Raw genomic sequence first — 14,190 nt, forward strand, 5'->3', positions numbered from 1 at the left:
TACGCCCACTCTTCCTCCCACACTTGTTCAGCTCTCACGCCTATCCAAAGATCTGCTTGCACCGTTTTCGCTAAAAGCAATCCAAAGGGAACTGTTGCTTTCATGCAAATAAACAGAGGCTCACAGCAAACTATTGGTCAGTTTTTGTTCTGTGGCAATCGTAAAGAGGCAGCACTCACCTTGAATGGTGAGAGCAAGCTGCTGGGCGCCTTCCCCGGGCAGTGCGCTCAGCACGTCAGCATCAAGCCCCTGTAGTTTTGCTAGCATTATTTTAGATGGGACGTGTTATTTACTAGGATTTAACAAGTTATTTTGGGGGTTTGGGAATGCCCACAATTTTTTGCCATATAAATTAATAGTAATTGCTTCTTTACTTGATACCATTTTAACTTACACAAGGTTTCATAGGAAGGCTGTACCTTTGGATCGCGGTGGATTAGAATGTGCTGTAAGAAGAGCAGACAAACCCCCAAACCATAGTTATTTTCAAGGGACACAACATCAAACTGAAAATGTTCCCAAGGATCGAAACTGATACCATTTGAACAATAAAATAATCATTGGACCATAATCCAAAGTATCGAATAAATATGCCCAAACGCACATTGTCATAAATAAAATGATTGACCATAAATACATCAATTAATAAATAAGGAATAGACTGATTTCTTGTGCAAAAAAAGAATAAAAATTCAACTAATTTATATAGATACTCTATCATTAGGTAGTGAATCTTATCACCCCATTCCTTAACTGTGGGCCACTCATGGTGACTTTCTCCCAAAGAGGACAGTAAGGACAAGGAGAGGGCCTAGAAGAGGACTTTTGCAATGAAGATGCCTTGAAAGACGTTTCAAGCCAAGTGATCAAGGTTAGCATCTACAGAGATGAGTCACATTGACAGTCTGTGATGTAGTCAAAATGACACTTTACCTCCTCCTACCAGCCCATAACCCTAAACTAATCATGAGAAAAAGAACAGATACATTCTTACGGGAAAGATTTTTACAAAATACCTGACCAGTGCTTTTCACAACTGCCAAGGCCGTAGAAAATAAAGAACATCTAAGAAACGGTCCCCACCAAAAAGTGCCTACAGAAACCGTGAACTATAATGTGGCATGATCGACGGTACCCCGTGACACAAAAAGTACTAGGGACACAAAGAGGCAATCTCAATAAAGTATGGTCTTTGGTTTTTACTTGGTGTCTCTGAGTGGGGCAAGCAGTGAATGTGCTAAGCGACGAACTGGGAAGTGAGCAGTTCAAGTCCACAAAGAGGCATGTTGGCACGCAAGGCTGACTCTCCATCCAAAACCGCAGTTACTGAAACCTGGCGGAGCCAGGTCTGCTCGGACACATTTGGCATTCCCATGAGTCATAATTGACTCAGCAACTATTGTTTGTTTGCTTTTTCAGTTAATAATGTATCAATGTTGATATAGGGTCCCTGTGAGTCAGAATAGACTAAATGATATTTAAACTAATTAAACAATATATGATTGTAAGGTAATGATAAGGAACAGTTGACACAGAGCATATGAGAACACTGTACTATCTTCATAATTTTTCCATAAATCTAAAGTGATCCTCAAACATTTTATACAAATAATCCTACAGAAATAGCTAGTGCAGTCATTGATTCCGTGGTTCCCTGCCTTTTGTCTGTTTTCTGACTTTTCCGTTTTAATCATTAATCTGCGCTACTTTGTACAAATGAGTTACAGAGGGTATTGAAGGGTTAGAACCTCTCTTCCTTTCCAGATGTCCATAAACCTGACACTTTGCAACAATTGTTTTTACTGGTTTTCCGCAGGAGCCTCTTCCGATAGCAGTTTCACTCTATGCAGTCACCTGAAGTGGTCGGGAAATGAAGGCAAGGAACTTCCTTGTGAACTGCAGCTCCGAGTTTTGACAGTTCCTACAAATCAGTATCCATTGAAATCGCAATGCTCACTTTACCTCTCTCTCCACTGTAGCCAGTGTCCAGAAGGCTACGTCTGCGTGAAAGCTGGGAGAAACCCTAACTATGGCTACACGAGCTTTGACACCTTCAGTTGGGCCTTCTTGTCTCTATTTCGCCTCATGACTCAAGACTACTGGGAAAACCTTTACCAGTTGGTAAGGCCCAAATTCATGATTATATGTGAAATTATTTATATGGATATTTATGTATAACATGCAGGTATGCTTCTAGGAGTCTTGGTGGAGAGTGGTTGCATGTTGGGCTGCTAATTTCAAGGTCAGCAGTTCAGAACCACTAGCCACTGCCAGGAAGACAGATCTCATCAAAAAGCTACTGTGGCAGAAACTCACAGGGCCAGTTCTATCCTGTCCTGTAGTCTCTTTGAGTCCGAATAGACTTAATGGCAGTGGATTTGAGTTTCATTTGGTGGGGAGGCCGCTAGCACTTTGAGCCATAGAGGAGGGTCCACCGAGTGTTCCTAAGATCCCAGTTGTGCGTTCAATCAACAGATATGTAAATATGAAGCTTCACATATAAAAGGCATTCTGCTAAGTACTGTGACAGACTCAAAAATGTTCATGACAACGAGGAGTCTATTGACTGGTTGTGGCACTAAGAGCAACATGTCAAAAATAAGAACACCAAAGCAATGATGTCAATATTTTCATTTAAATCGATAGTCAACAGGGGCCAGAGGAGGGGGGCAGGGCAAGTCATCTCTAGATGAGGCAGAGAGTGGGCGGTCATGGGAACGAGACTCCGTAGAAAGAAATGGAAGACAGACATAGGATTCTCACTTGCAGTAGGATGTTGCAACATGGACCCTAAGGTAAGCAATGTGATGGGGCTCAGTGCATATCCACTATAGACTAATTTGTATACGTGTATTTTATGTCCAATGACAATGTAGTCATGCCTCAGATAATGAAATTATTGTTATACATTTGAACACAAAAGGAAAAATAATCTTGGTCAGCAGTATCTATTAAAATCACTAGTCATCTCATGATGGTAAGCAGATCTTTATTTGGGAGACATTATATTAAAATAATGATTACATTTCCCTTCTTTTTCTCCCTAGACATTGCGTGCTGCTGGGAAAACATACATGATCTTTTTTGTCCTGGTGATCTTCTTGGGCTCTTTCTATCTGGTAAACTTGATTCTGGCCGTGGTGGCCATGGCCTACGAAGAACAAAATCAGGCCACGTTGGAAGAGGCAGAGCAGAAGGAGGCTGAATTTCAGCAGATGCTGGAACAGCTGAAAAAGCAGCAGGAGGAAGCTCAGGTACCAACTCCATGATAACAAACCACACTTCACTTATCATTTTTACTCTTCCAATTTCTCAACAAGTATTTGTTACCAAAGAAGTCAAATATGGGAGTAGAAAGCTTTCTCTTTCTCCTGTGGAGTAACTGGTGGCTTTGAACTGCTAACCTTGCAGGTAGCAGCCCTGTGTGGAACCACAATGCCACCAGGGTTCTTGGGCAAGGAAGTCAAATATAAGCATGCTTTTCACTTGATTCAAAGTATTGCCATCGAAAAGAGAATGATATTCGAACCTAAAATCGTTTTTGAAACTGACATGAAAGGAATTTTAAAGAAATTACATAAAATAAAATAACCATGGCTGCTGAATTGATTTGAACTCATAGCCACAGAATGCTACTGCCCTGTCACAGGGCAGGTTTCGACTCAGTGTCCTCGTGGAATCAATGGCTGGGGCTTTGCTCCTGAGAGGTGGATGGTGGGTCCGAATCACCAGCCTTTCTGCCAGCAGCCTGGAATGTGTTGCTGCTCCGCCAGCGTTCCTCCTAAGGACAGTTGAGTGAAAAAAGCCCTACATTTTGGGATACGGTTGACTACACAGTTGATGCCAGACACCTGGTGGCAGCTGAAAGATGAGTCTGATCTTATATCTAATTTGGGAAAAGAAATATCACATATTTTCAATTACTAGTGTGCCATCTCTAATGACATCTATGATTTCATTTGGTTAATCTCATCTATGACTTCATTTGGTTAATCGCAAAGGTTAATGATAAAACTTCCTGTATGCCTATTCGAACATGTTTGGGGAGATTTCTGTAGCCCAGAATGTGTTTGCTACCTCGCGCGCATTAGCCATCAGCAAGGCAATGGATAGAAACAGAGTATCTGATTTAAAAACAAACAAACAAACAAAACATAAAGGTATTGAGAGTAACAATGTGATTCTTGCCAGTGAAAGTTATTATTTCTCCAACTTCACCGGCATTAGCTACAACCAGTGTTTTCATTTTAGAAATTCCAATAAATTTGCATTTTAGTAATGGCGAATGGTGTTGAAAAAGGAGCCTGGCAGTACGGGAGATCACTGCTCACTGAACTGATGGGGATTCAATGCCGGAGCCATGTCCTCCTGCCACATTCAGGTCAACACCGCCCGGAATCCAATACAATGCAAAGAGTCCTCAAAACAATGCAAATATAGAGGAGGAGCCAAGACAATCGTAAACCCACAAAAATAAATAAAGTTCTGTTTTCAGCCAACCCCATCTGACAGCGGCCCCCGTCTGCTTTGTTGCACCTCCTCTTCTGGCTCCACTTGAGTCCCTGGCTACCCTCGGTTGCTGTGCTGCAGCAACCGCTCTGGATTTCTTTGGTAAAATTGGGCTTGCATGTGAGCTGCATGATGTAGTTTGATACTTTCCCCGTGCTGTTGGGTCACCTTCCCTTGGACTGAGGCCATAGATAGATCTCTGCCAAATTTTGACATAGATGACTGAGTATGTCCAACCTTGGATCTTATCGGTCATTATCCAATCCATCCGAGAGCCTTATTTTTAGCCTTTGCCTTCAATGAAGCTTGGGCTTATTCCTTCAGGACCTTGATTCTGGATCAAATGCTATTGACTTTGAAATGGGTGAATAGCAACCACGTCACCTTGGTACAGTGACTCCGTGTCTGCCTTCTCTCTCCTTTTGAAGCTTTGTCCATTCAACTACTCTATCATTTACCTATGGAATCCTTCACTGTTGAAATAGTAGACTAGATTTTTTTCCCACCAAGTTCTATCAGCTTGAGATATGCTGAACATGTTTTTCCGTTTTGATTTTCTTACTCCAGGTTTTTTCCTGTTATATTAAAGTGCTTCCTTTGCCTTCTTGAGCTTTCTTCTGAAAATTTCTGTTCAGTTCTTACTTCATCTTTTCTTCCATTCACTTTGCCTATCCTTGTATTAGTCTGGGTAGACTAGAGAAAGAAATCCATGGATACACATATGTATACATGGAAGAGGCTTATATAAAAGAGCAATTGCACATCAAGAAAACATCCCAGCCCAGTCCAGATCAAGTCTATAAGTCTGATATTAGCCCATATTTAGATATCAATCCATAAAGTCCTCTTCAGACTCACGAAATACATGCAATGGTGCCAAATGCAGAAGATTCTAGGCCAGTGGGTAGAAAGTCTTTGGATCCAGTGGCGTTGTAAGCATCTCAGTGCTGGCAGGGGTCTCTTTGTGGTTTCTCTGGCTTCTGAGGTCTGGTTGTGTCCATGTGACTTGTCTTCTGCAGTGTCTCCCAGAGAGTAGCAGAGAAAGAGAGAGAGAGAGTAGTCTTCCACTCCAAGATGGAAGTACCAGATTTCCCAGAATTCTCAGGAGAAGGCTGTGCCCACAGAAGTCTCATTGGCTATCTCCAGATTGACAGCCTAGACTCCACCCCTACACTCTTAATCCTTCAATTGACACCAGTTTAGGTGACTACCACAACCCTGCTTTAAGAAATCATATTTTAAAATTGCATATAACTGTATTTCAAGATTTGGGTTATCTTATCAAAATTATAATGGCTGAAAATACTGCTCAGAAGTATCCAGAAGTAAAAGTGATATTCTGAAGCATAATAACTTGAGGGCAAAATATAGCATCAATCAAGAATAATTTCTTAAATTTATAATAAAAATATACTATATGCATATTTATTAGGAGGTGAAAAATATATAATTATCCACATAATTCTCAGCAAAAATATTACACCAATTCTTTTCATTTAATAAAAGTCAGTTATTGGATGCCAGTGACTAAATCATCAAGATTTTACTCACTTTTGACTTCCCACATTCAAAAATTAATTTTGTTTGTGAAAAGTATATTAACCTAGTAGGAGCATTGGTGATAGTGTTGTTGGGCTGCTAACTCCCATACAAATTTACTATCTATAAACCCACAGGTCAGTTCTACTCTGTCCTATAGAGTCACTATGAGTCAGAATAGGCAAGAGGATAGTGAATTTGTTTTGAGTCTTGGATGGCACAGTATCCACATTTCAGTTCCTTATGGACCACGTAGTTAACAATGACCATATTGTAGCCAATATGAAAACAAATAGAGAGGGTTGGAGGCAAACAAAGAAACTTCAATCTACCTAACAGGGCATTTATTTTCCAGTGCAATCAAAGTCTTGCTAAACCGCCTATTCAAAAACTTCCTGTTGTCGACCATCATTTTTAATCTTCTATAGTATCTGTTGAGTTACCTCTTTGTGCTAGTCAGTGTTTGGCCATGGGGGGAAAACATAAGCTAAACACAATAGCAGTTGTTAAGGACTGGACTGCTAACTGCAACGTCGTCGATTCTAGCTCACTATAGACTCCATGAAAGAGAGAGATCGGCAGCCCCCATTCGTAAATATGAGAGCCCTAGAATCTTGCCTTGGAAAATAGGGCACTTCGAATCTGCATCACAGGTGCCCAGTGAATCAGAACAAAACTGGCAGGTGCTCTAAGGTCCCTGAACTCACAAGTCAAATGTAGTTTAAACAAGCCCCTAAAATGAAATCAATGTTTTGTCTCAAAGATTTCTTAAATGTACAATACCACCAAGTTTAGAATAACCTGGACTGTGTTAAAGAACTCAGACTGGGCTTTGTGACAGAATTCGTGTTATTTAAGATACTCAATATAATCAGAGATAGAATTGAAACAGGTGTTATTAATATAGTTTTGAATGAGACTTTATGTTTAAAATGAACTTCTCTTAAAAATGAATGATCACCACAAACACAAACATGCTTACATTTTTATAGCACATACAGATATGCAGATTCATAGAAGAATTTCCATAATCACACACCAGTGTTTTCAGAAGAAAACATTCCCTGTGCTAACTAAGCCCGTATGTGATATTTTTCAAAGTAAAATTAACCAAGTCAGTTGTAAAAGTGACACAGTCATCCGGGGTAAGCAGGATATTGGCAATGTTATAGAACTGTATATAAACAGACACTCCGAAATGGAAGATGACAGGAAACATCTGCCTTTCAGGAAGTGGGCAGATCTCTGGAAATGGAACAAGTGACAGATTTGAATAGACGAGTGACATAGAAAATCAGAGGTTACCTTTGTGGCCTGAGAAATCTGTTTTGATTTTATCTGAACCGTTACCCAGAATAGGTAGGGAGAGCCTGTTTTATGCAAAACAAATTCCGGAAGTTATTGAAATGAACATGTGTTTCAGGGTTATGGCAAGGGAGTATTAGCACAACTTCCTTAGTGTCTAGTGCTGCTGTTGTTAGGTGTCCTCACGTCCGCTCTGACTCACTGTGACCCTGTGTACAACACAATAAAGCATCGCCCAGTCCTGCACCATCGCACCATTGTGCCCACGTCTCAGCCCATTGCTGCAGCCACCGTGTCCATCCACCTTGTCCAGGATCTTCCTCTCTTTCACTGCCCCTCTGCTTTTTTTTTTTTGAGTACTAAAATGTCAGCAAATGCTTACAATTGTGTGTTTTGTATTTGTAGCTAGACAAAGTGGAAAGGTGAATTAAGGTTTTTATTTGGATAAAAGGGAATATATGTATATTCAATATTTTACTAAATTCATTAACTTTTAGTAAATGCATTCTTTTAATAAATGCATGTGTACCAACTATACACTGATTATGATGTAACTATTTGGTCACTTTATTTTACATACATAGAATCTTCTACATTTTCTCCGCTGTCATCATGGATGATAGGAGAAGTGATCCTAATGATCAATAGTTCAATAGAAACCAAGCTATCTGACAACGCACACATCCTATACACACCCAAATTCTGAAGTTGTGTTTCATTTTTATATCAAATCTTGGAAATGGATTTCGCACATAAACAAATTTGTACATTGTAAATGCTCCTTAGGAGTGAGTTGACGAATCTCTAAAAATCAAACTAGCACCTCAAGTACTTCAGACATGTTATGGGGAGGGACCCGTCCTTGGAGAAAAACACCATCTGGTAAAGCAGAGCATCAGCGAAAAGAGGAAGACTCTCATTCAAATATACTGACACCATGGCTACAATCATGAACTTCAACCGTGCTATCATTGTGAGAATGGTGCAGGGCCAGGCAGTGTTATAGTCTATCATATAGACGACAGTCACTATTTAAGTCAGAACAAACTCGTTGGCACCTAACAACCTTATTAGTCCAATACATAAATCTGTTACAATATTTAATACCATACTGCACATCACTGGAACCATGTTAGTCCTAGAGAATCCAAAGCATAGCACCTTTAGTTGACTTTAAAAAAAAAGTTTTTGTTGAGTTGGAACTTGTTGAGAGGGTTCACTTAGCAGGAAGAAGGCAACAAATTACAATTTTTGTCAGAGAATTATGAATGGGTTTTATTTCACTCTTTCCTAAACTATTTTACTGTTAAAAAATTCTTACACACATATTTTTTGAGATCTTAACATGTCAAGGCTAAGCACTTCCCCGTTTGCTTCCACATCTAAAACAATTGACACTGTCTTGATACATTTTTTTAACAAACATTCATTGAGTCCTTTTAATGTCAAGTGTCATTCTAGGCAGTAAGCGTGCAAGTTCGGTGACAGAAAGTCGTTCTAGTTTACAATCTAGTGAAGGGGAGAACAGAACACAGTGCTTGATAAATTAGAATTGTTTTTATTTAATAATGACATCTGCATAAACCTTAACTAAGATTCTCATAAGCTGATCATGTCTTTTGCTGTGGTTATGTTTAGAAACAGGCATATGCTTAATGAGGATATGGTTTGTACTGTATTAGGACATCTACAGTCGTGCTTAGATCATGTCCACCCTGAAAATACTATTCACATAAGCCCTAGCTGTGCTTGTTTCATCAGTAGATATAGAAATTGAAAGTAATTAGGATACTTTAAATGTGTGGAAAGAAAACATTTAACATCCTTATAGGCTTTTGAATGATTGCTTAAGGTGCTTATTCATTGGTGGTTTAATAGCTTTTTATTGGTAACCATAAACAATTATAAACACATAAAATGTAAAAATAAAGGTGCTATATGATAAATTCTCTAAAGTTAATATGATTCCTGGAATATTAACTATAGTACTAAATGTAGTTCAAATAATGGACAAGGGTAAGCCAGCCAATACATTCCCACTCCATCTATTAGGGAGAAAATAGACACACATGAATGCTTTGAGTTCAGAAAAAATATATAAAAGAAGCAGCCGTTGCCCAAGGTGTAGATAGGAGAAAAACACCACTCCATTATTACCAGTACCATTCGAGAGCAACAAGACTGCAGATGTGATTGGACCAGGAAAGCAGACCAGTCATCCTCTTAATTTTATAGGAATGACATTCTATCCTCCCAGTCCCCCCACCCGGCAACCACCACTAAGCTATCATTTGCTTTTAAAGTGTAGAAGAGGTTTCAGAGAGCCAGGCCCTCCCTAAGGCTAATATCAACAGAGTGAGGGAAAAAAACTTGGGGGAGAGGTTCAAAGCCAGGCTTTCCTTGATCCACTGCATACGCTGGAATATTCTTGCATGTCGTTTTAAGACTAAAGAGCGCACAGCCAATGAGTTGATGGTAGAACTGCCCCATGAGTTTCTAAGGCCATCATGGTTTATGGGCGTATAAAGCCCAGTCTTTCTCGCATTTTAAGACTCGCTCACTGCCATTCTCAATGTTGACTAATAGCGGCCCCCTGTGGGTTTCCAAGACGGGAGTAGAAAGCCTGGTCTTCCTCCTGCGGAGCTGCTGGTAGTTCTGAACTGTTGACCATGCAGATCGCAGCCCAACGCTTAACCATGAATCTCTCCGGGCTCCTTATTTGAAGACAAAGGAACATTAATTAAGTAAACTCCATGGACTAAGACACACCAACAATCGTGGAGAGGTCGCAGGAGCAGGCAGCATTTTGTTCTGTTTGGTTACCATGCATTGGAACAGTCTCACCAGCAACTAATCACAACCATCATGTCTTAGCTTCTTGCGATACAACACAATGAATTGATAAGAGTGTTACAGGACATTTGTAGCATTGTTGACTGTTTCCAAAGTTATCTCTTCTAAACAGAGCTTGGCTTTGTTTCACGACAGGCGGTAGCAGCAGCATCGGCTGCTTCGAGAGACTTCAGTGGGATAGGCGGATTAGGAGAGCTCTTAGAGAGTTCTTCGGAAGCGTCTAAATTAAGCTCCAAAAGTGCTAAGGAATGGAGGAACCGGAGGAAGAAAAGGAGACAGAGGGAGCACGTTGATGGAAGTAACCGAGAGGGAGATCGGTTTCCCAAATCAGAATCTGAAGACAGTGTCAAAAGAAGAAGCTTCCTTTTCTCCATGGACGGAAACCGACTGAGTGGTGAAAAGAAATTCTGTTCTCCTCATCAGGTAAGACTCTCTACTAATTGGTCTGGTTTTTGCTGGTGGCGTTTGGTTTGCTTTTGTAATTGCTTTAATATATTTTGGGTATAGTTTGGCCACACCGAATGTAAGTAAAAGTTAGGAACCTAATTTGATTCTTTAAATTCTTAGAATATGTTCTCTTTAAAGAAAGTTCCATTAAAACAAAACCAACTACATTAAGTTTTTAAAATTATTTTGAGACCTGCTTCATAATCTGTATTATTATTAACTATGTATCCAGAGTCTTTTCTCTTCAGTGAGGCTGCTTCTCAATCTCTTGTTTATCTTTTCCATCTTACAACCTCAGATGAACTTATCGTTTGTGTTTATGAGTTTCTGCCTCTTCCACTTACAGTTACGATGATACTGCATGCATGAAGTTTTAAAAGAAATGTCTCTTTGTGATTTGCCTTTATCGCCTGACATGACAACGGTCGTATCATGAGCCTGTCTTATACTGGTAGGGTGTCGTTCTATGATACATTCAAGTGAAGTTATCTAAGTGCTCTAGAAGATAATGCAATTGGAGGAAGTCTGCTTTCCCTCTGAGTTCACGCTGGCTACTCAATTCTTCAATATATTGTCATCTCTAATAGGAAAGGCTAGTCTCACCTCTGTCATGTTCAATGGAGTCGTCTTAGAGGCTCCACAAAGTAACGCGATTGTATTTTCAATTGCCTTATGTGCATGTTAAAGTTGGACAAATAAGAATTGATACCTTTTGAATTATGGTGTAAAAGAAGCGTACTGAATATACCATGGACTGCCAGGATAAGAAACAATTCTGTCCTGGAAGAAGGACAGCCAGAATATGCCTTAAAAATGAAGCTGATGGGACTCTGTCTCACACGCGTTGGACATCTACTCAGGAGGCAGAGTCCCTGAAGAGGCACACTACATGTAGTGAAAAGAGGGCCACCAAAAGGAGGAAGCCCCTCAGCAAGACAGACGGACTCAGTGCTTCTACCACTGGGCTCAGATATGAGAACACTTGTGATGGTGGCAGGAGCCCTGATGGTTTTGCCTTCTGTTGGAGATCGGGTGGTTTTGTGTGAAAATCAACACCATGGCACCGAATGACAACATATGTAAAAGTTATTAAAAATCTGTGATCTGTGTAGCTATGGATATGAACACTCCATTTGATTCCATTAGAATTCCATCCTTAGGAATAATTGACTCTTCATTACAATATTAATCTGAACTAGGTCCAGGACATCCTCTCTAAGTCAGTGGTTCTCAACCTGTGGGTTGCGACCCCTCTGGGAGTCGAACGACCTTTTCACAGGGGTCATCCAATTCATAACAGTAGCAAAATGACAGTTATGAAGTAGCAATGAAAATAATTTTATGGTTGGGGGTCACCACCACATGAGGAACTGTATGAAAGGGTCGTGGCACTAGGAAGGTTGAGAACCACTGCTCTAAGTAATATTTTGAGGTGCATACCACATAAATAACTCACACAGAAAAAAATGGATCTCAACTAACCTGTATAATATTCTTTTTAGAAGTACAGAAACCAAAAAAATAGTAGTCAGACATGATAAGCTAAAAAGTCAGTACAGTATTTAGCTTTTGTTTGGGAGAAAAGGGGATATTCAACTATTTTTAGATGTTTATATTACAATTTACATTGACCTACAACTAAAACTTTTTAATGAAAAACAAAAATAGAATCCCCTGGCTGTGGGCAAAGAGACCCCTGATTGGTGGTGGTGCTCTTATCTCAGTCAGGGGCAGAGCAGACTGGCAGCCCTTTGTTCATCCTAGCTTGATGCCCAGATTGTGGCCAGAGCTTTTTCATGCCTAGGGCACATTAAAAAAAAAAAGAATCTATATTACTAATCAAATCCTTGAATTCTCATGTTAGATAACACACATAGATAACACACATAGACATCTACTAAATTATAGAAACTTTACTGCACTCTATTTTAATATTTAATTCAAATACCACTTCCTTCCATAATAAAATACCTTGAATACAATGTGATGTTTACTAAGTAATCTATATTTAGGGTTAACTTGAGGCACTGTAAGACAACTCAGTTTCTCAGACCAGATTTCTTTTTCTGGCTTAAACTTATTCCCTTGATAATTTTTCATTATTCATACAGTTAGAAGTCATTAGAAGGACTTGCCACTGCAGCGTAATGACTGATTCCATGAAAACTTGTGCTCTACATTAGTTTGATCACCTGGGTCGAGTCACTCATACTTTATAAGGTTGCTGTGAACTGGGGTGTCATTGTCGTGATTAGGTGCCGTTCAGTAAGTTCTGACCCCGATTGGCTCCTCGTTTTTGTGGTGTTTGAGCTCACCCAGAATTTGCATTAATCCTTCTAATTAAGCATCTGCTTCTTTTACATTGACCCTCCACATTACCAACTGTGATGTGCTTCTCCAGAAATCAGTCCCTCTGGAAAACATGCCCAAGTTACAGAGATGAAGTCTTGCAATTCTGCCATACTTCTTTCCAAGGAGAATTCTTCCAAGACAGCTTTGTTCATTCTCAGGGAAGTCATGGTTTATTTAATATCTCTTCCCAATATCGTAATTCAAAGACATCAATCCTTCTTCAGTCTTCCTCATTTGTTTCCCAGCTTCTCACTGCAGGTGATGAGTTGATTGAAGATACCATGGCTTGGGTTGGGTACACCTGAATCTTCAAAGTGACCGCCTTGCCATTTAACACATTATAAAGATCTTTTACAGCAGATTTGCCCTCTGCCATGCATCGTTTGATTTATTGCCTGTGTCTCCTTCGTGGCTTCTGTCTTTTCTGTGATCATCATGATGTTGCTTATTGGTCTCCTTGTAAGGATTTTTGATTCCGTTATGTTCCACAAATCATATGGAAGGCTGCAGCCTTTGATCTTCATCAGTAAATGTTTCAAGTTTCCCTTGCTTTCAGCAAGAAATGGAATATGAACACTTAGAGTCCTTGTGGGCAATAAAGTGATATACAAAGGGGCTTCAAAGGTTCATGGGAAAGTCCCCCTATCTTTTCATTTCATTTATCCTTGAACTTTTTGAAGCTCTCTCATATAGAATACCTCAACTGTTAAGGAGTTCTAGTAGTGTACTGGTTAAGCCTGGGCTGCCCACTGAAAGGTCAGTGGTTCGAACCCACCAGCTGTACTCTGGGAGGAAGATGAGCCAGTCTCCAGGACCTTGGGAACCACTTGGAGCAGTTTTCCTCTGCTGGACTTCACGGTAGTGAGTGTGATTTGGTTGGGGCTTTACAACAGCTAGTTTGGTTGTTGCTACGTTACAGTGGACAAATTCACCCCCAAAGAAGGAAACAGAAAAACTTCTTTGAGTGGCTCTGATTCGCTATAAATGTATACGCATATGTAGCACGATTTCCATGGAGGTATTTACATGCTTCTGAAAATAATTATTTCCATCATTGCACTGAAAAATTGGTGAATTCGCTCCATCAGTGCATCAACTATTCACTGAACGTTTACTGTATGTCAGGGATAGCTCTGTAAGACGGAAGGCCTCCAAGAACAAAGCAACAGCTCTCTGACTGCGTGG

The 14,190-nt window shown here is 40.0% G+C and overlaps 1 protein-coding gene and 1 non-coding gene across 4 annotated transcripts in view; both read left to right on the top strand.

The window, feature by feature from the left end:
* The window catches only part of LOC142423798 (sodium channel protein type 3 subunit alpha), an 85,651-nt gene that overhangs the window by 22,080 nt on the left and 49,381 nt on the right, over positions 1-14,190 (top strand). For 2 of the 3 annotated variants that reach the window (XM_075528879.1, XM_075528880.1), the window contains exons 8-10: positions 1,980-2,121; positions 3,048-3,254; positions 10,342-10,629. In XM_075528879.1, coding sequence (XP_075384994.1) covers positions 1,980-2,121; positions 3,048-3,254; positions 10,342-10,629 — 637 coding nt within the window. Of the gene's footprint in view, positions 1-1,979; positions 2,122-3,047; positions 3,255-5,620; positions 5,624-10,341; positions 10,630-14,190 lie in introns of all 3 variants that reach the window. The other variant, XM_075528878.1, reaches the window with a different exon arrangement.
* Positions 12,323-12,466, top strand: LOC142425271 (small nucleolar RNA SNORA48). The gene has a single exon (XR_012779620.1). It is a non-coding gene; the product is annotated as a small nucleolar RNA SNORA48 (small nucleolar RNA).

The sequence above is a fragment of the Tenrec ecaudatus genome, chromosome 13 (assembly GCF_050624435.1).
Source record: "Tenrec ecaudatus isolate mTenEca1 chromosome 13, mTenEca1.hap1, whole genome shotgun sequence".
NCBI lineage: Eukaryota > Metazoa > Chordata > Mammalia > Afrosoricida > Tenrecidae > Tenrec > Tenrec ecaudatus.